At 31.7% G+C, this 22,709-nt stretch overlaps 2 protein-coding genes across 2 annotated transcripts; one reads left to right on the forward strand and one right to left on the reverse strand.

Moving 5' to 3' along the window:
- The first annotated feature begins 5,532 nt into the window (after window positions 1–5,532).
- Window positions 5,533–11,150, forward strand: LOC145604551 (UTP--glucose-1-phosphate uridylyltransferase). Its single transcript, XM_081660437.1, has 21 exons — window positions 5,533–5,766; window positions 5,885–5,932; window positions 6,065–6,156; window positions 6,292–6,382; window positions 7,123–7,183; window positions 7,267–7,344; window positions 7,431–7,481; window positions 7,588–7,661; window positions 7,799–7,871; window positions 7,998–8,055; window positions 8,248–8,294; window positions 8,371–8,436; window positions 9,101–9,133; window positions 9,318–9,370; window positions 9,448–9,523; window positions 9,601–9,657; window positions 9,745–9,828; window positions 9,913–10,011; window positions 10,092–10,196; window positions 10,796–10,867; window positions 10,949–11,150. Exons 1-21 carry the CDS (start codon window positions 5,681–5,683, stop codon window positions 10,973–10,975), a joined length of 1,431 nt encoding a protein of 476 aa, XP_081516563.1. The 5' UTR covers window positions 5,533–5,680; the 3' UTR covers window positions 10,976–11,150.
- Window positions 11,151–19,243: 8,093 nt separating this feature from the next.
- Window positions 19,244–22,709, reverse strand: LOC145605665 (NAC domain-containing protein 54-like). Its single transcript, XM_081661738.1, has 3 exons — window positions 22,390–22,709; window positions 20,624–20,901; window positions 19,244–19,940 (listed from the first exon to the last, which is right to left on the reverse strand). Exons 1-3 carry the CDS (start codon window positions 22,544–22,546, stop codon window positions 19,650–19,652), a joined length of 726 nt encoding a protein of 241 aa, XP_081517864.1. The 5' UTR covers window positions 22,547–22,709; the 3' UTR covers window positions 19,244–19,649.

A 22,709-nucleotide genomic window follows, 5' to 3' on the forward strand; every position in this document is an offset into this window, starting at 1 on the left:
TGGCTTTCATATAATAGCTAAAAAAATATGGTCAAAGTGAGACATGACGTTGGGTGTAATTTGGGACGGAGGGAGTAATAATCTTGGATAGATATAATTTACCTTAATGTTAATCTATGTTAGTATATTTTTAACTAAAATAAATCCTAGCTAGTAAATAAAAAATAAAAAAAATAAAAAATATTGAGTATGATTGGATTAAATGTGTTGTCAAAAGAAAATACTTCGTAAGTATTATTGTAGGCCATAAAATGGAATTCATTAAAATTTGGCAAAAAAAAAAAAAAAAAGGAAAGAAAAAAAAAAGGCTGAAAATTTTTTTAATGACATTGTGATGACAAGTGTCACTTTAGATTTGCTTTTAGTATAGGTTAATTGATTGATTCTAGAGTCACCAAACTATTGGACCGGGGTTGAATTGCATACATTAAATGTGTTAAAGTGCATGGGCTTAAATTTGACGTTGATTGAAAAGGATAAATCGATGGATAAAATAGGCAGCCGACAACAAGTTTAAGGATATGTAAATCATTACTTGATTTACAAATAAGAAACAATTGCAACCATGAAAGGGATATATTGATCCACTGAGGTTACACCCTTGCAACAAGCTATGAGATCGTGGACTCACATATGGTCTTACATCTTTAGGATTCGAGGATAATGGTACGAACGTTCCCGTGACTCCGTGAGTCAGGCCATATATAATTCATTCACCTTATTTTTACTAATTTCAAATCAAATTAGGGTTAAAGTAGAGTAGATCAAAATATTAAGTTTATCAAATCAGATCAAAATCAATAAGTTTTGACATACTTTATTGTTTTATGTGTTAGTTTTTTATCACTAAAAATCTTTATTTTTGTAATTAAATAAATTATGAAAATTACATATTATTTTTTTTGAGGGCAAAAAAAAATTACATATTATTAGTTTACTTCATTCTTCAATTGTTATAGAAAATAAAAAAAAAAAAAAACATTAGCTTAAATGTTCAAAACATATTTTGGGTTACATATATAAAATACTAAAATAGCTATAGGTTTTATGTATGATCGAGCAAATAAAAAGAAATGAGATTAATATTTTCTATGGTAGACTATTTTTAAATAAAGGATTTTTATTTTTTTTTACTTTTACCACCAAAAGAAATCGAAAATTTGTTTTTTACCACCAAATCTTTTGAAAGTTTTATTTTACTAAGAAAAAAGTTTCTAAAAATTGTTCTTTACCACGCACCTACTGTTAGAAAACCTATAAATCTAACGATTTAAAAACAGTTATTCGATTTTCGTGCACCAAACATGTTCTTCGTAGGTTTAGGGGAGCATTTTGGCTCTACGGGTCCAATTAGAGGTCAGAATTGACAAATAAAACATGATAAAAAATGCCTCATTTTGCGTGTTTCACGCAAAGTGAGGTATATTTAAACACTCAAAATGAGGCATTTCCAGTCATTTAAATTGGATCCAAAGGGCCAAAATGCCCCCCAAAACCCCCTAAAAAATATGTGTTTGGCATGGAAATCGAAAAATTTAAAAAGTTTCGTTAGGTTTTGGACCAATTATTATTATATACACTTGGAGTACAATGGATCATGGTACTTCTTACACAATATGTTTGAATTATTTTGCGTACACTTCATGTTATTTTGCTTAAATGTTGTGTTATTTTGTTACAACAATATGCTATTTAATACTTATTTACTTCAACCTCAATTCATGTTATTTTTAATTTTCATAAAATAACAAGTACTTATTTAAAAATAACATGTATATAAATTGACATAATAATAAGTTTACATCAAAATAACATTAGCAGCGGTGAGTTTAAAGAGAATCGAACACTTCAGGAGGTACTAAATTTCTTACATGAACACATTTGAACCCTTAAATGGCTTCAAATCAATTGATTTCTAAGAAACCCAGAAAATTGGAAGAAAAGAGGAGAGAGAAAGTGTCTTTGATTTAGAATTGGAGTAGTGAGAGGAAGAGAGAGAGAGAGAGAGAGTGAGAGTGAGAGGTTGAAATCTGAGAAACCCATAAAATTAAGAAGAAAGGAAGAGAAAGTGTGTGATTTTGAGTTGGAGTAGCTGAGATTAGAGGTGTCAAAAACACACCCGACCAAATCCGAAACCGACACGAAAAATACCCGATTCAGATTTGGACTTGCGAGGACATAATAATTTAGTATAACTCAACTTTAAAAATTTACCCTACCCGACTATATCAGACCCGATCTGATTATCCGAACTGACACCCCTACCTGAGAGAGATAGAGAGAGTGAATGTGGGAGAAAGATGACCGAGAAAAAAGGCGAAATAACATACATTTATTTAAAAATAACATATGTATAAACTGAAATAATAAGAAGTTAATATCAAAATAACATGAATTTATAAATCTGGAATACCGTGTGCATGGTACTCCAGGAGTAAGATAGAAATTGCGTTTTGGACGGCAGGTGGTAAAAAAAACAATTTTTAACTTTTTTTTCGGTGGTAAAATAAAACTTTTAAAAGCTTTGGCGGTAAAAAAAAAAAAACAATTTTTTTGATTTTTTGATTTTTTTTTTTTTTTTTTTTTTTTTTTGGTAAAAGTCAAAAAAATCCTTAAATATATACGTATAAAATTAAACATTAGATTTTCAAGTTAATGAATATGATTAACTCTTAACAAAATATTGTAGACATAAGATATGTTGTTGTAGTAGTAATTTCAATAAAAGCATTGAGTTTTAATATATATGAAGTTTAAAGATTAGATTAATCGTTTATGGAACAAGACCTAAGCTAGTTTGTGATAATGACAAAGCAAAATCGTTTTCACTTAAATCATTATCATCATTCTCTTACAAAACATCATCCTCTTTTGTAACCTACAATTCAAGACCACCAAATTTGTAAGCAGCTTCTTCCATACAAAAGTTCAATAGATAAAACTTTTTCATTTTTTTTATAAAAAAAACTAACTTGAGAAATACTCCCTCTACTTTTTTAAGTGCCTCATTTTTTCAAAAATGACCATTTTTATTTCAAAAATACAAGAATGACCATTTCTTGTTTTCGACTCCACTATCATTTTTAAATATTTCTCTCTTTCGCATTATACTTAATGCCTTAATGTTCCCCCATTTATAGATTTTTTTTATTTTCCATAACTATACATACTTATATACTTCGTATTACTGTACTCTTTTACCTCAAACTACGCGCACATTACAAAAAGACCTTGTTCTTTTAAGCTTCTGAGCAATTTCAGCATCATCATCATTATTATTATTGTTATTATTATTGTTATCATCATTATTATTATTGTTATTATTATTATTATTATTATTATTATTATTGTTATTATTATTATTATTGTTATTGTTATTGTTCTTGTTCTTATTGTTGTTGTTGTTGTTGTTGTTGTTGTTGTTGTTGTTTTTGTTGATGTTATTATAAATTATTAACCAAAACCTACAAAGTCGTCAATCGATTTATAAGAAATTAGTGGGGAGTCGAGATACAATCTGGGCCCCCACTCCTCTAGCTATAGTGAATCTGATCCCGCTGAAGATGTGATCAGCTGCACGGGTAACTATATCCTGAGTCCTTACGAACGCTTGAACACGCTTCAGCAACGAAACATCATCCTTTTCTAACTTCCCCAAAGAAAAAAAAAGGAGAAGGGAAGAAAACAATAAACAATAGCCCTGTAGAGCGTCCCATACTTGTCCCGTTTCTGTTGAGCAGGAACCAACACAGCATGACCAGGAACAAAGTCAGACAACTCTGATTGTGTCAAAGGAGAAGGCCCGTCAAGTCAACACACACATCAAGACCTCTATCCCAAGAATAAATCAACACAAACGAAGAGCCCCATCGTTCCCTACAGTCAACCTAACGTTAACCTCCTTTATCGCAGAAATCCCGGACCGAAAACCAATATCAACAAGGGTGACGTGAACAACATTATGCCGATGTTTATTATTATCAAGTTATTATTATTATTATTATTAATTTTTAATATTATTATTATCGTTATTATTATAAATATAATTATTATTATTATTATCATTATTATTATTATGATTATTATCATTAATATTATAATTTATATTGTTATTATTATCATTATTATTATTATTACTACTATTAAAATACAAAAAACCTACAAAGTCAATCCAATTTACAAGAAATTGATGGGGGAGCCGAGATACAATCTAGGCCCCCACCTCTCTAGCTATAGCGAACCCGATCCTGTTGAAGATGTAAGCAGCTGCACGAACATCAATATCCCGAGTCTTACTATTATTATTACTATTATTATTATTATTATTGCATTTTTTTTTTGATTTTTTAGATTTTCTTACTCTTTTTATTACACTAGAAATGTGATAAATAATATAAAACTAGTGTGAAGCCCGGACAATGCTCCGGGTTATTTTTTTTAACACTTGTAATTGAATAGATAGGTTCATCTTTATTATTCATTTATTTATTATTTGTTTATAATTTATAATAGTTTTTCATTAAACCTTTGAATAAATTATTTATGAAACAATTATTGACTAACTATACAAACATGTTCTTGTAAATAAATTATATAGACATGTCCTTTGTATATAATTTACTCTTTATAATATAATGAAAATAAAGACATAATTAATATCAAAATAATTAAATAGCTAAAATTTATAACGATAGTTAATTTTTCTTGCTTGTATGTATTATCTCGATGATCATAATTAGCAAATAATAGGATCAGTTTTTTTTTTTTTTTTTTAAAAGAATTGTAGTTATTAACTGTTCAAGAATCCATCAAATCCATATACTTATATATTTATGAGTTGAGAATTAAAAACATGATTAATATATGGATGAGATGGTAAGACATCTAATGTATATTTTTGTGGTTGCGAGTTCGAATCTCATGATAAATATTTTTATTAAAATATATAAGTATAAATATTAATTATTATCATTAATAATTAGTTGTTATTATCAATTAATATTATATATTACTCCGTAAGTATTAGTATTATTATCTATAAAGTAGTTAATATTAATAAATATTAATAATTATTATAAAATATTAATTATTATTATCTATAAAGTTGTTAATATGAATGAATATTAATAATTATTACTTTAATTTTATAAATATTCATAATTATTACTTTAATTTTATAAATATTCATGATTATTACTTTAATTTTTATGAAATACAGAGTATTAATTATTATTTTTAAGGAGAGTATATTTCAGCAGAGCAGCTCAAAAAAGAAGGCGTAAGATACTTAAAAAAAATTAAAAAAAAAAAAAAAACAAACAAAGAAAGTAGGCGCCAATTATTTTCTGCCCAAAATAAACTCGCACACCGGAATTATATTCGCCTGTATATTCTCTTCTCTTCTAGATATCTACCATATTTTCCCTTTTCATTCAAAATAAATAAAATAAAATAAATAACAAAAATAACAAAAATGAAAAATAAATATCTGAAAAATGCGTTGTTTTGCGCACAAAAATCAGATTCGGACAAAAAAAGCGTATTTGTCGGATCATTAATTTCATTTTAAAGCCTTCCTCCTCTCCCACCTCATCACCACTCTCCACTCTTTTCTCACTCTTCCTTCTCTCTCTTTTTCTCTCTCGTCTTTCTGTCAATCGAAGCTTCGTGACCTCCATTAATGGCGTCCGCTGCAACTCTCAGCTCTGTTGAAGCTCAGAAACTCGAGAACCTTCGTTCTGCTGTCTCCGGTCTCAACCAAATCAGGTTTCTCTCTCTTCGATTTCTTCGTTTTCGCATAATTTGATTAAATTTCGCTTCAATTTTATGTGATTTGGATCTTAGATCTTGATGTTTTTGTGATGATTTTGTTTTATGATTGCAGTGAGAATGAGAAATCTGGATTCATCAGCCTTGTAGCTCGTTACCTTAGGTACGCAATTTTTTTCATAAAATATATGAAAATAGATTCGTGAATTAGTGAATTATCATCTGGATTTGGTTGATTGCGTTTTCGCGAAATTCGATAATGTTGATTTATGCATGTGATTGGAAAATTTTGTAGTGGAGAAGCTCAGCATGTTGATTGGAGCAAAATCAAGACTCCTACTGATGACATTGTTGTTCCATACGACACCGTATCACCGCCACCTCAAGGTAAATATAATTTGATTGAAATTCTCTTGTTTTCGACGTTTGAATTTGTTGATCATTCAATGTAATGTGATCTGAATTTTATTTATTGATTGATTAAGTTTTTTAATTTATTTTGAATTTTTGGATGAAATGTAGATGAGGCTAAAACTAAGGAGCTTTTGGACAAACTTGTGGTGTTGAAGCTCAATGGCGGTCTCGGAACAACCATGGGTTGTACTGGTCCTAAGTATGTTGTTATAACGTAGATCATGAAATTTTGATTTTGCTACAATTTAGTTACATTTTGTTATTTTATCGTTGATTATGGTTTATAATTTTAAGATCTGATACATTTACTTCATCGGTTGGATCGTATGATTGTAGAGATTTTGTTTGTAGATTTATATGTGCTATTATGTGTGATAAGCAAAGAATACATGATCTAAGTTTGTTGTGATGAATATCGATATTTTGTACGTATTCAATCGTAGAAGTATGATCATTGAACAAGCTACGAAGTTGAACCATAATTTATCATAATGTAATAGCCAATCAATTTCTAACGTGAACTGTGATCGTGATGCATTAATAATCTATAGCATCCAGCTGATTTCAAGCTAATTTTGGAACTGATCAGAAATTTGTTTTCACTATTATAGTGGTAAAGGAGGTTTTTGTTTTAAGGAACAATGGACCAACTACGTAAAAAGTACTGGATTACAAGATCCATAGCAAGTATTAGAGATCTTGCGTGGTTGGAAGATTGAGTTTCAAGATCCAGTCTTATTTATTGATGATGTTTTCCTCCTTTTATCAAACTACCTCTATTTCTTTGCAAATGTTTGTATTTCAGAATATGTAGAAGGATACATTTGCTGATTTTGCCAAGTAGAAAATTCTGTCTCAGCCAGTAAATGTGGTCTCCAGCTTCTTGTTGTGTGAGCATAACTTTGAATACTAAATTTTGTTTTCTTTTATGCGGTATAGGTCTGTCATTGAAGTCCGTAATGGCTTGACCTTCCTTGACCTTATAGTTAAGCAAATTGAGGTACTGCATTCTCTTTACTTTGACATTTCTGTAAATTATGATTCTTGTTCTTTGGCTCTTACCCTCATTTGGATGATACACAGAGCCTTAACAGCAAGTATGGATCCAAAGTGCCTTTGGTTCTGATGAACTCATTCAACACACATGATGACACACTTAAGGTAAAGTACCCTTTTTAATGTTTTATACTGTATAGTCTTTTATCTTGTGGAGCATCTTTTCATGACTTTAAACTCGTTGCATTCAGATTGTTGAAAAATACACCAATTCAAATGTTGAGATTCACACATTTAATCAGGTTTGTTACTCTTGCCGAGTTGATGCCTCTTGCTTTAGGTACCACAGTATGGTGATGTGTTTCCTTTCATCATATCTTTACTCACTGGATTTTACTTGCAATTCAGAGTCAATACCCTCGTCTGGTTGTTGAAGATTTCTCGCCATTGCCATGCAAAGGTCAAACCGGCAAGGATGGATGGTATTATTTTACACTGATATTGGCCTCAAATATTTGCATTTTGTGTTTGTTGAATGTAGATGCATCTATCTCTTCTCATATATGTTCTGTATTTGGTATAAATTTTGATCTGATGGAATATATATGTGCTTATGAAGGTATCCTCCTGGTCACGGTGATGTGTTCCCATCTTTGATGAACAGTGGGAAACTTGACCTGTTTTTGTCACAGGTAACTTTAATCTGCCATGTCACTTGTGCAGTTGTATACCTCTTTGACTCAGTGGAGTAATGATTTTTTTAGGACATACGTGATATTATGACTTATCTGTTTCATGATTTTCACTTGATCAAACAGGGCAAGGAGTACATCTTTGTTGCCAACTCTGACAATCTGGGGGCTATTGTGGATTTGAGTATCCTACTTCTGGCTCTTTATTTTTTTTTTTTACCAAGGCTTCCAATTGACTCTTTCTTATGTGTAATACAGATTAAGATGTGATTTATTCAGTAATTACTTTCTTTTAGACTTAATTCCATTTTATACATTGCAACATAGCTTTCATCATTGGATTCCACACAATTGTCCTCCTTAATTCACTACACAGAGATTTTAAATCACTTGGTCCAAAATAAGAACGAATACTGTATGGAGGTAAGCAGCTTAATCTCTGGAAGTTGCTTATGCTATTCCCTGTTTCCATATGTCTTAATTTTCTGTCTTCATGTAGGTTACACCCAAAACTTTGGCTGATGTCAAAGGTGGTACTCTTATTTCTTATGAAGGCAAGGTCCAGGTATGTGTTATGAAGAATTCTTGGCTATCATGGTTTTTTAAATTGTACCTAAACTTTGCAGTTTGCACTTTCTATCCTGTACCAGAGAATTAAGTTGGACAAAATTAATATTTACCTACAATATTTTGGACTTGGATTTTAGAGTGCAAATTCCAGCATGTTGAATTAAATCCAATCTGATTGCTTATGCCTAAGTCTAAATCCAACACACTTCAAACTGAATCAGAGTTATCATATATGTGAATATGTCCAAAGATTAGGCCCTTTGTATGTAATTTGTTGGCATATCTAATGACTTGTATCCTGCTACTCCCAATATGATATCAATGTTAATTTCTTTATGGAATCTGGGGGCACCGTTATTAAATTTTATGAAAGTGAAATATACTTTTGGACTTTGAAACTGAATCCTGATGTTGGAAATGGACCATGTTTGCTCAAATTAGAATCTATAAAAAAAGCTCCCAACAATTGAATGTAACTGTAGAGCTAACGACATGTTGCCTTGTGCATTTATTTTAACCAAGAGAAGCTTATTTGTATTTGGTGTACCCAATATCACATTCTTGTCAAAGCCTATGAAACATGTTGTTTTACCATTGTGCTGGTCTTGTGTTATTTAAAATGGTGCTGATAAAGGCAATTTGTCTATCTTGTGATGCAGCTTCTAGAAATTGCTCAGGTTCCCGATGAGCATGTGAGTTTATTCATTCAACTTTCTTTTATTACATGTATTTTACATAAGAAAACTAAATTTCTTTTGCCCATAATGCCTCTCTTTACATGTCAGAAGTTACTTGTTTTGGTATCCGATTAAGAAGCTCTTCATACAATGTTGAATAGTTTAATTGATTACATGTGATTCTTCTTCTTCAAATCAGGTCAATGAATTCAAGTCGATTGAGAAGTTCAAAATTTTCAACACCAACAACCTGTAAGTTATATTGTTTCCAAAGAGTTCAAACCTTTGATGAATAGCAGAGTTACTTAATGGTGTGATTTGATTTTCAGGTGGGTTAATTTGCATGCAGTCAAAAGGCTTGTGGAAGCTGATGCACTTAAGATGGAAATTATTCCAAACCCCAAGGTATTTCACTACTTTTGAGGTTACAGAAGTAATAAAGTCCGTCATGGAGCCTTTGGTTAATTTGATCTTGTTTACAGGAAGTTGATGGAGTTAAGGTTCTCCAATTGGAAACAGCTGCTGGTGCTGCAATTAAGGTACTTATTTTCAATTTATTATCCAATTTCAAAGTATCAGTAGTAGAAGGGTGATCTTTATATTAACTCTTCTTTTTTGTGTAACAGTTCTTCGATAATGCTATTGGTATGAATGTGCCTCGATCACGATTCCTTCCAGTGAAGGCAACTTCAGATTTGCTCCTTGTCCAGGTTATTTGACCTACAACTAGAAGTGCTCCTGTTTTGTATTTGTATAGATGACATTTTGTATTTACAGTATTTGGTTTACTGCAGTCGGATCTGTACACAGTTGTTGATGGCTTTGTGATAAGAAACCCAGCTAGAAACAACCCTGCTAACCCCACTATTGAGTTGGGCCCCGAGTTTAAAAAGGTTTTGTCTCGCTTTTGTGAAGTCCTTTGATTATTTATGGTGTTAGGTACTTAGCTATAATTAAATGTTCTTATGAGCAGGTCAGCAACTTCTTAAGCCGGTTTAAGTCGATCCCTAGTATCATTGAGCTAGATAGCTTGAAGGTGGTAGGAGATGTGTGGTTTGGCACTGGAGTTACTCTCAAGGTACTAAGATTCTTTTTTGGTTCTTTTGATAGTATATATATCCGACACCCCATCCCTAGATTTTCGTTACGAGATTTTAGAAAGAGAGCAAGAAGGGAAAGTCTCAAAGTTATTCTCAAGTACCAAATTGGTGTCTTGAGTTCTAGTAATTGTGCCTTTTGCTTACGAATGCTATATATGGGGGCATGAGATGATTATGAAATCCTGTGTGTCCAATCCAGTTGAGCTGATGTGCAATTTGGATATTGTCTGATTTATCACAATTTCCACTTGCAAAATATGTCACTTTACCAATATGCAGCTCTTGTTTTTGGTGATATTTGAGTAATCACACAACTACTTTTCTAAGCAAAAGTCAGGTTTTCTTTCAGTATCAGCATCTACGTTCAAAATCAGATCAGCTGCTCTTATCTGATAGCTCTTTTACTTTCCAAAATCAAAACGCAATGTTCATTCTCATAATCTCATCTATATAACTAAGTGTTTAATTGTTACATCATAAATAACCATCATGTGATGCATGAACCCAATTTTGCTGATACTTTTGACTTCCCCTACATTTTTCTGTACTTAAGCTAATCCTGATTATACTACAACAGGGAAAAGTGACCATCAGTGCTAAGTCTGGAGCAAAGCTGGAAATTCCAGATGGTGCAGTAATTGCCAACAAGGTTAGCACTTGGCACCGATATTTATAATATTGATAAGTTACTCTGAGTGGTTATTTACAATAGCTTCCCTCCTTTCCTCAGGAAATCAATGGTGCTGAGGATCTTTAAAGCATTGAGGATCATTGGATGCGAAACATGATCACCTGACTACTCTGGTCTGTGTAGTAATTTCATGGTTCTGATATACAAGAGAACAGATTATAGAATTTTGAGTTTTGGAGATATAATTTTGTTGAACAATTTTTTAGCAAAACTGGTTCCAGAGCTTAAGAAGTTTGAATAAGGTCTAGCCTTTTTTTTTTTTTTTTGTTCTGTTGGTAACCTGTCTTTTTATGCCCATTTCTCTATACAGGGTTTTTTTTTGTAACCTTCCTATACGGCATACGCCTATAGTTCTCCGTTCGAAGTTTTTTAATCATCTTTGCTGTAAATGCATCACTGCTTAAGTAGCTCTACACTTCTGGTTTGTTTAAGATTACGGAGTCTAAGCTAAGGTCTCCAGAATGCATCATTTAAGCGCATAATCAACCTCTGAAAAACTGCAGAAATTGTAACAATTTGAACTTGAATGAGTAATATTATCCTTAAGAAAACATTCACAATAAGTAATTGCTGGAAAATTACATCATCTAACTCAAACATCAAAATCTAATGAATTTTTAAGAAGAATTAAATCCTAATTTGTGAAGGTATATTACTTTTTTTTTTGAAGGATGTAGGTATATTATTTTATGCAAACGTGAAATGTCCAATATTATTTTTTAAAAAAAATAAAAAATTACATGTTAAAAATTTAAACTAGATGAAAAAACGTAACTTATAGACACTAAAACTATTTTGTTCCTATTCCATGAGAGACTTGACATAGCTATATCCTTTTTATCATGATGCCCTCCTATGCATGCCATTATGTTAAAGTAACTTATGTTTCCGGTTGAGAAGCTCATTAATTCATTATACAATGTTGATGACTGTAAATGCTTACATATGATTCTTTTCCAAATCAGGTCAATGATTTCAAGTCAATTGAGAAGTTCAAAATTTTCAACACCAACAACCTGTAAGTTAAAGTGTGGAATTTCCCTATTTCTCATGGGGCATTTTTGTCTCAGCTTTTAACAACATATTAATAGGGCTGTTAAAAGCTTATACGACACGATAACTCGACACGAAATAAGCGGGTTTGGGACAAGAATTCTTTTACATAATTGGGTTGACACGAACACGACACGAAATTAAACGGGTTAGGTTTGGGTTGAGATTTTCAACCCAAAACCGACATGCATAACCCGATTACATAAATGGGTTGTCAACCCGAATCCGACACGCTTAATCTACTTTGGAATTTTTTTTATGAAGCAGTAAAACAAACTGAATTTTTTTATTCAAAACTTGTAATTTTGTAAATTACCTTGACACCACTTACACATTTTGGTAATTTTTTGACAGTTAATTTGGCGAAAAACTTATAATTTTCATCGTTTGTAAATTAAATCTAATTTGGCAATTTATTTGGAACAATTCTTATCATCTTATATTATGTATGGTTGTATTGTTAAAACTACTAGCTTTAAATCCTTGTGATATCTTATACTGAAACTACTAACTTAAAACTGTTGTACTCATAGTATCTTTAATGAATTAATGATGTCTGTCTTTTATATATTTGAATTGAATATTAATTAGTTCATTACATGCATGCTATGTGGGTAAAAGGTTACCCGGGTAACCCGTTTAATAAGCGGGTTAGGTTTGGGTCAAGGGTTTTCAACCCGTTTAATAAACGGGTAAGGTTTGGGTCAAGGATTTTTCTACCCGTTTAACACCAACACGAACACGAACCCGACACAATACGACCCGTTTGACAACCTTAGCTGGTTTATTTACGAAAATGTCATGTGGGAAACAAATTTTGTTTCTCACTATGAGAAACTCGGGCATCCCCAAGCTAAAGTGTTTTGAGAGAGGTGCTATTACTGATGAATATTAGAGTTACTTCACAGTGTGATATGGTTTTCAGGTGGGTGGATTTACATGCTGTTAAAAGGCTTATAGAAGCTGATGCAATTAAGTTGGATATTATTCCAAATCCCAAGGTATTACACTCTCCTTGAGTTTTTGCAAGTACGGGGTGGTAATTTTCAAATTTGTTATAGACCATTTCTATAAGCTGCTCTTGCTTTCAGGAAGTCGATGGAATTAAGGTTCTTCAATTAGAAACAGCTGCTGGTGCTGCAATTAAGGTACTTATTTTGCATTAAAGATCTTATTTGTATCATTGTATATATTAGTACCACGAGAATATGCTGACCCTTATGAGGTTTTGGTGATGATGTTAATTGAGCAAACTTTCATCTAATAAGGATTTTCTAGTGTTGTGCTGTTTGCAGGTTTAGTAAGCTCAGGGAGTAGGAACTGAAACAAATGAACTTTAAAAGATCCATGAGGACAAGTAAAGACAGAAGAAAAGTTTCAGAAATGGAACTTCACGAAGTTTCTTAACAGGAACTTCACAACGGGTTGTAACGACCTGGTTCCGGCGTAATGCTGGGGCAAACCTCAACAACCAAGGATCGGAGCAGAGCTCGAGATATCAACCGAAAAAGATGGACTTCATAACTTATAGTTGTATAAAAGATAAATTTGTTTTGTAGGCTGATGTAAACATGTAATTGAATGTTATGCATGGAACTTATTAGAAATCAGATAAAGCTTGACAAGCTCATTAATTCATAAAAGATAATTACAGTTTTATGAAAAAGTATTTATTCGATTTTATCTTTTAAAATCTGGTTTGCTTGGTTTTATCGTTTTCATAAAATTCTATCTTTTAAATAGAACGAATTTGATTAAAATTGGTTTTCAGATAAACGAAATTAAATCTGTTTGATTTCGGTTTTAAAGTGATAAGATTAGATTTCTGTTTAAGCTTATCACATTTACAAAAACCCTACTTTGTGAACTGAGGAACCTCTATAAATATAGAAGTGATGCAGTGAAGCAAAGTGAGATTTTTAAGTGTGAAAACCACTTAGTGCAGAGTAAGTTTACCAAAGGTTTAAGCTTTATCATTTTGAATTTGGATTTCATGTTTAGCTTTCCACTTATGTGTTAGAGTGAGTCTTTGTGTTGTAATTGGTTTTGGGGTGAGACTGTGAATTCTCTATAAATTCATGTTTTGAGTGTATGGGTTTGAATTCTCTAAAATTCAAATGATAGTGAGACAACCTGAGTGTGTCTTGGGTTGCACAGTGAGTAAGCTTCAGTGAGAAGCAAAGTGTAAGCGCGTGTGTCGTGCTGAGACTTCCCGAGTGTGTCTCGGGTTTGGGTAGGATAGGTTCTTATCTGATAGCAAGTGTCCGTGGTGGAACTTGTGAGAAAGGTCTGTAATAATAGGTTGTACTAGGAGAGTTGCCTATTATAGTGGAGTTTGTTTGAAAGTCTCGAGAAGGGCCGAGGTTTTACTTCCATTTAGGCCCTGGAAGGTTTCCTCGTAAATCTTGTTGTGTTCTTTAAGTTCCTTTTATGTTTTGTTTTCAACTTCCGCATATGTTTCACGATTGGAACCTACTACTATTCACTCCCCCCCCCCTCTCATAGTAGTTCATCTAAACTAACAGAGTACATGTTAAAACAAACAATTCTATTTTTGCAACAGTTCTTTGATAATGCTATTGGTATAAATGTGCCTCGATCACGATTTCTTCCAGTGAAAGCAACTTTAGATTTGCTCCTTGTCCAGGTTATTTTTGCAAATGTCGGGTTTGTTAGGTACTGTAACAAAACCACCTTATATTGCAACAGGTGACCATCAGTGCCAAGTCTGGAGTGAAGCTGGAAATTCCAAATGGTGCTGTAATTGCAGACAAGGTTAGCAGTTTAACACTTAACACCGATACATACATTTTTGATTGATAATTCTCGAGTGTTTATGTAAAAGAGCTGCCTTCCTTTCTGCAGGAAATCAATGGATCCGAGGATCTTTAAAGTGTTATCATTGGACCCAAAACATACATGATCATCTGACTGCTCTGGCCTGTATAGTAATTTCATGGCTCAGATATACGAGGGAAAAGTTAATTGAATTTTAAGTTTTGGAGATGTATAGTTTTGTTGAACAATTCTTTAGCAAAATTGATACTAAAACAGATTTGTTTTTGTGTTGGTTACACATCTTTTTCTTCCTCCTCTCCTAAAGGGTAATTTTTTAAAATTGGCACCAAAACATAAGTATTTTTTTTTTTTTTTTTGGTGAAAAAACATAAGTAGTTTAAATAATGTAATATTCCTTATATGCTTTTTTTTAATACATTATGAACCCATTGTACGAAATAATAACTACTTGGATGCAAAGAAAAGACAATTGATTAAGGTCGTTTATCTAAGTCTATACAAAGCACACAATTTTTATTCAAAGAAGTCTTAAATTAGAACAACAAAACCCCTATGAATCATCAAAGATAATCTGATACACGCATTTAGGGGTGAAAGTTCGGTTTGCGGTTTGGATTATAGCCAAAACCGAATCCAATCCGAATTAATTCGGTTTCGGAATTCTCAATCCGAATCCAAACCGGATTAAGATTCGATCTAATTCAATCCAAACCGAATTAATTTGGTTTTTCAAATTAGAATCCAATTCAAACCGAAATTTGTTCCCTTCTTTTGCAACATTCAAACCCGAAACTCGAACTTCACCCTGAAAATTCCTACAATCATTTCTTGTTAACTATATTCTTTGTGAGAGAGTAAGATATTGAGAAAGGAGAATTGAGGATTAGGTTTTTTTTTTTAAGTTTATATATGAAAGGGGAAAGTGGTTGGATACTTTGAAAAAGAAAGTGGGCTTAAAGTATTAGGTCAAAATTCGATTTGTAATTCGGTTTTCAATTTTTTAAAACCCCAAACTGAATCCAATCTGTAATCCATATTTTTTTAATTTTTCCAATCCGAATTTAAAAAAAATCCAAACCGAATTACTAATTCGGTTTGTTTTTCGATTTGGTTCGGTTTTAATCCGAATTGCTTTCACCCATGCACGCATTTTCTTAAAATCCTTTGAATCATTGAAGATAATACCCCTTTGAATTTATGTGTGTACAACCATAAGCCAATCGGTAATATGAAGAGTAGCTTACGTAATTTATATGTTGATCATCCCACCTCTATCTCTTTATTGTGGCGTGGATGCCAACTACAATCATTTCAACCCACATGTAAGTTATTCTCAACTTAAAATGCAGTATGATTGTTAAGTAAGTTTTTGTCCTTGGCCCTTATGGGCAGTCTTCAAAACTAGGGATGAGCAAGAATCAAATATCCAACCTGGAATTTGGGATATCCAAATTCAATATAAAAATTTTTAGATATCGATCGATATACAAAAGTTTTCAGAGGTGATATATCAGATATCCAAAATAATTTTAAAATTTAAAATTATTGTAAGGAAAATGTGAAATAATATCCAATTTTCGGATATTTGGATTGGATATATCTTATATCCGAAATCATGATATAATTGCATTGGATATCCCTTGTCCAAAATCATGATATTTGGATTGGAAAAAACTGATATCTGAAATCATGATATTGGATTGGATAACCCTTATCTGAAATCATGATATTTGGATTAGAAATATATGATACCCGAAATCATGATATTTGAATTAGAAATATCTGATATCCAAAATCATGATATTAGGATTGGATATACCTATCCGAAATCATGATATTTGGATATTGGAAATATTTCGGATATTTTTTGGATATCAAATATCCAAAAATCCAAAAACTGGTATCTTAATAGGTATCCAAGTATCTGAAAATTTCGAATTGGATATCTGATCCAAAAATTAGTATCAAATGGGATATCCTAAATCACTGAATGAGATGCAGATCAAATCTTCAAATATTCTGATCATCGAATAGTTTTGCTCAGACCTATTTTCCAGTCAGGCATTTTTGTGTTTTTAAATAAAGGAAAAAATACATTTTATGTAAACAATATGTTACTAATATTAAAGTAATTATCAGTGACTTCATAACTATCCACATGGCAGCTTCTTATAATATATAAATGTTACCTCCAAAACTAATGTAGACATCATTTTTTTTTCTTTTTCAAGGTAATTCTAATATTTGGAAATGATTGATTTTTTTTTTCTTTTTTTTTTTTTTTGAATGGAAAGCGGGGAGACGGTGGTGGCGTGAGGGTGGCTGGGTAGTTTTAGATGTTTTTTTTAGTTATTCTGTTTTTGTTTTTTTTTTTTATTTTGTTGACTAACCTTAAAGTGACACGTATAGACCCTACTTATGGCATATTCACATTTCCTGAACTAAGCTAAACTGAACTGAAGTAATTGGAGCTGAACTGAATTGATCTCCACTACACCAACAGCCAATTGGTTCCTACATTTTATTAGTTATCGTAGAGTTTAGATTTTTCACTCTTTATTGATTCTTTAAATTTTCTATATTAAATCAAAAACAAACGCTAATATTTTTAAAATCTTATTATAGTTATGCAATTTATTAGAATATTTAACATCATCTCCTTCATTTTAACTCAATTAATCTAACGAGAGGCATTACGATTTGTTATGTTAATTAATGCTGAAAAGATTAATTAAGATTTGTTATGTTTTGCAAGCCCCATTTCCTTTCAATGTGACAAATGTATGTAAGTTGTGGGACATAAACGGAATTTTTCATGGAAATTTTGTGTAAAACTACCCTAAAGACAGGGTTATTTGTAAACAACTAACCATTTTTTTTGTACTTGTTTAGAATAACATGCAAGTTTGGAAGATCTTGGGTAGCACTACCCACTAACGTTTTTCATCCAATTAAAATGTTATTTTAGCCCAATTTTTCACTTTTTTCAATTACAATGGCCAATTAATGCTAAAATAAGCAAAAACCCCAATTCAATTAAACCCCCAAACCTTATAAATCAAAATCCCCAAATAATACTAAACTCATGAACCCTAAAATGAATTCTAATTTAAACCCTAATTAGGTAAATTAAAACCTTTATACAATTAGGGAGAGTTAATTGGGTGGGAAAAGTGAAAAAGTGGGCTCCGATAACGTATTAATTTGACGGAAAATGTTAATGGGTAGTGCTACCCAATTGTTTTCAAATTTGTGGGTAGTTCTAAACAAATAAATAAAAAAAATGGGTAGTTGTTCACAAATGACCCTATCTTTAGGGTAGTACTACACAAAATTTCCTTTTTTCATCGTGACAAAAAATCGTTGTACACAATTATATATGAATTGGTCTATGTAGGTGAAGTCAAATTCTTTTGTTGTGTTATTGTGTTTATTTGTAAGAAGTTCTATGACCTAATTTTGTATAATACTAGACAAATTTTTCAAGCACATGATAAATACTTATCGACTCTCTAACGATGCAATCGAGCTACGCTCTATCACAATAAAATTATTAGAATACAATGAGTAACAACTGATTTAGCTTGTTCCATTCTAACGAAACCAATACATCAAAGTTTATGTGATACATGTGTTTGTCTCCTTCTAAGAAAATTACTGCATATGTTTCTCCCAAGCAAGCAAGTGTGAGATGTGTATTTCGGTGTCTTTCATATAAACTCTTATTTGTAGAATTGTAGAATTTATATGAAGAACCGTTAATATAATCCAGCAGATAAATTTATTCACAAAACAATCTGTTCAAATTGCGTTGAAGTTAGAACATCAAATTTGAACTCCTCCCGATTGGACAACCATGAAAAATTTCTTTAATATCTGTTATTAAAGGATCATCTCAACTAAAAGCTTAAGCTGATCATTGAAGTTTACGCCCCCTCACACGAAAATCCATTAGGCATGAAGTGTGGATGCATTATGGGGGCCCTCCTCATACCCAGCGGCCAACACTTAATATTATTATTCCACTTGAAAGTGGAGGGTAGATGAGATTTGAATTCATAACCTTTGCGTTACGTAACTCCGATAGCACGTTAAAGGACCATCTGTCAACACCCTTAGACCAGTCGTGGAACATGCAACATATTGACTAACCTTGACTTTTGCTTGCTAAATTGGGTAACACGGTAACACCTCCCACTCAGACTGGACAAAGCACAAATCAGTTGATTCCCAGTGTATTTTTCTTTGTATAATAAGTATAATCAAATCAACAATTGTACTAATCCTCCTCATTTTATCAACTCTTATTGTAGTATAAACTTCATATTTGATCCATAATTTTCAATTTAAACTATAAATGTTCAAACATTATGTATTTTCTATGTGTTGCAAAAAGTAAAATTGAATGCATATGTAAATATAATAACTTATAAATGAAAAAAAAAAAAACTTGCAAACAATTTGAGACATCAATAACATACAAGTGTTGTGTAAAGAAGGGAATAGAATAAATTTGTTAAATTACAATGTATTCTTTACCCCCTTTTCCCAATCAAATGGCGTATTCATTAGTTTTTAGAAGTGTAACGTACATAATGTGCATATACATACAATGCTCCTGTGGAAAACCTATGGACCAATTTCACATCAAAGCAATTCCCCTCACGAGTCGTGAGGAGGGGTTTCTAATGTTTTTTTTTTTCTTTTTTTTTTTCTTCTGTACCTTAAAATAAATATCACGTCAAAGCACCTAGCTAGTAACCCAAGCCATTTTCAAGTCATAAAAACCCAATAATTACTAGTAAGATAATTAACTTCATGCGTAATTTATCCAATATGAATAATACCATGAAGAACATAATAAATTAATATATGATGATAAAATAAATTAGCAGAATTCATCTTCATTCAAATATTGCATCCATTGCCCATCTCCTATATCACATAGTGATGAAGAAGATCCATGAGTAGCACTAGTTGAGCATCCTTCGATAGGGATTGAATAATCGGAGCTCTCAAAATCATCACATCTTCCCTCGGTGTACATATCGATGCTCGACGATTGATCACTTGACATTTGAACTATGTTGGTGAATGAATGTTCTTGTGATGAAGATGCAATATTATTTGAGATGTTTATCGCGGTTTTCTTGAATACTCGACATAGCGCATAGGCATCCTAGGTTTGGACAAGAAAAACATTTAGCATCATTATAATAAGGGAGGGAAACATTGTTGTTTTGTTTTTTTTTTCTTTGCGTAGAGAAAGTCACAAAAGACAATGATGTGGATGAGATATGTTCACAAGTTTAAGAATCACCAGCAAACCAATTAATCTAATTTAATTACAAGAAAACGAAAGTACGAAGCATATATTAAACGCGTACACATTGCAACTTGTGAAAAGCTAGGTTGCAAAAATATGTGGTGCAATTGTTGTATTATAATTTATAAATCTATGCTCGAATTTTCTAGCAAAATTGTTTAAGGACCTAACCTTGTACAAGTATAAGAAAGAATTTTAAACTCGAATTTTTCCAACAAAATTGTTTAAGAACCTAGTCTTGTACAAGTATAAGAAAGAATAATTTAAAGCATTATCAATTTATCATCATGTACTTTTCAAAATTATTGAATATTTAAAGAAAATTGACTTTTTATTTACATGTTATTAATGCATGGACTTGGTGAATATTGGGGGAGAAAAAAAAATCACATTTCAAAGGTTTGGTTTAATTTTATTGTGCAATTTTGTAAATGTTAGATTTTTAATGTGCAATTTTCACACTCTTAAGTAGAATTACTAACACTTTTTGCTTGGTTGTACACTCTAAACCCAAAGATGAAAAGTGTCCAAGTTACCTGTAAGCCAGAAGGAATTTCACACTCTCCTTCGTCGAGGCGGTACTCATGCATAACCCAATCACTTCTATGGCCATTAGGTGCTCTCCCTTGGTAGTACACCAATGTCTTCTTCATCCCTACTGCCCTCATTTGTGAATTTACCTTTCGGTCTTTGCCCGTCGATTTCCAATAACCTGCCTTTGTTGCTCTATTTGTCCTTGATCCATTCGGGTACTTTCGATCTCTTGGACTAAAGAAATACCACTCCAAATCATTGCTTGGCAATAATGATTTACCTTCAAAAATGTATGCATATCATCAAATCATGTTTTATGTCAAGGGCTAGGTCAATTAATCTATGTTACCACATTGTTAAAAGTACAAAAAAAAATAAAAAAAAAAACCCTCAATATTTTGTACACTTTTTTTTTTTTTAAAGAGCATGATTTATTAAAAATAAATTACATAAGACATTTTGTGATTGCCTCAATAAAATTAAATTTTTGTTGTTTTAAGAGAGCCTTAAAATGCAATCAACATGGTTGAAATAACTGTTTTTTTTTTATTTGATTAATGTAAAGTGATACATTAACTAGTTCAACTTATATTATATATGATGGCTTGAGTAAAATGAAAGTAACATATCTAAGGAAGAATTAAGAAGCCTCATTTAGGAAGAAAAGTATAGACAGCAAAAAAGCAAGTAATTCTACTTTGATGTTGACCATTTTGCTACTTAACTATAATATAAATTATGATTTTTATGATTTATAATAATGATTATGATTTGATCATGATGATCATGCAACAAAATTATTCAGATAATTAGCAAAGTTGCCAAAGTACATAGAGGGTTAATTACAATATGATCATGTTCTTTCATTATTACTCCGTATATATTATTTCTCTCTCTTCTTTGCAGTTTTGTTCATCTCTTTTTAGACTCTCAGCTCGGTCGCCCTCCCTCTCCCTCATTCATCCATATAGTATCATAGATTTTAGTTCCACGAGTATCCAACTTAATAGTCATGGTGATAGCATAATTTACTTAAAGTTGAGTATGTGACGACTAAATCTAGATAACAGGAATATTTGAATTAAAAAATAGAAACAAACTAGATAATGTAGTAGTAATTCTGAATAATTGAACTGTGTGTGCCTATTATTGTCAAATTTTTGTGTTAAGGAAAATGAATTTGGTAATGCATTGACCCTGTAATTAAGTACTACCTTTTAACTATCTAAATTACTGATGCTTTGAATTTTTCTGTATCAATGCACTTGACTTTAGTACTATTAAAGACTATAATTTTACCTTTATTTACGAAGAATGTTGTAGCAAGAAGCCACGCACTACTTTGTGTACATGGATTTGCTAAACAATTTATATGTCATATAAAATTCATGATTATACAGATTTTAAATAATATGTAGACCTGATAAAGCTAACTCATACCTATTAATCATCTTAATTGACCAAACCAATTTTTAATAATCGGCAAGTTTTTTTTTTTTTTCCATAACGAATGGATATTTACTTGAATTGACCCATACCCTATTAGAGTATTAGGTACAACATCTTTCACAAACTGTGAACTTAAGACTTTAATAAATTAATGGACTACAAATAGTCAAATAATCAGTTTTGTGTCTTTTGAGAGCTTCTTAGTAAGCTTAGTACATGATCAATTTTGTAAAATAAATCATGCAAAAAAAAAAAAAAAAAAAAAAAAAAAAAAAAAAAAAAAAAAAAAAAAAAAAATCCATGATATATACATACGTACTTGGCAACTCCCAAGGCTCAAACTGATAAAGATCAATTTCAGGGATTATTTCCAAGTCAATCTTGTGGCCATTGATCTTCCTCTTGAGGTAGTAAGCCACCAACTCTTCATCTGTCGGGTGAAACCGAAAACCGGGTGGTAATGCAACAGGTGCCATTAATCACACAACCACCCGGTAATACTTTATATAGCGTATATTATAGTATGGGTTCAGTGGGTTCAGCTAACTCAGTTTCAGTGTCTTCTTCACTTACATCAAGAAAACCGACGAAAAAAAGCTGAGAAAGGAAAGAGGGAGGAGAATATGAGAGCAAGCAGGA

This window comes from Chenopodium album, chromosome 22 (genome assembly GCF_948465745.1).
Source record: "Chenopodium album chromosome 22, dcCheAlbu1.1, whole genome shotgun sequence".
Taxonomy (NCBI): Eukaryota; Viridiplantae; Streptophyta; class Magnoliopsida; order Caryophyllales; family Amaranthaceae; genus Chenopodium; species Chenopodium album.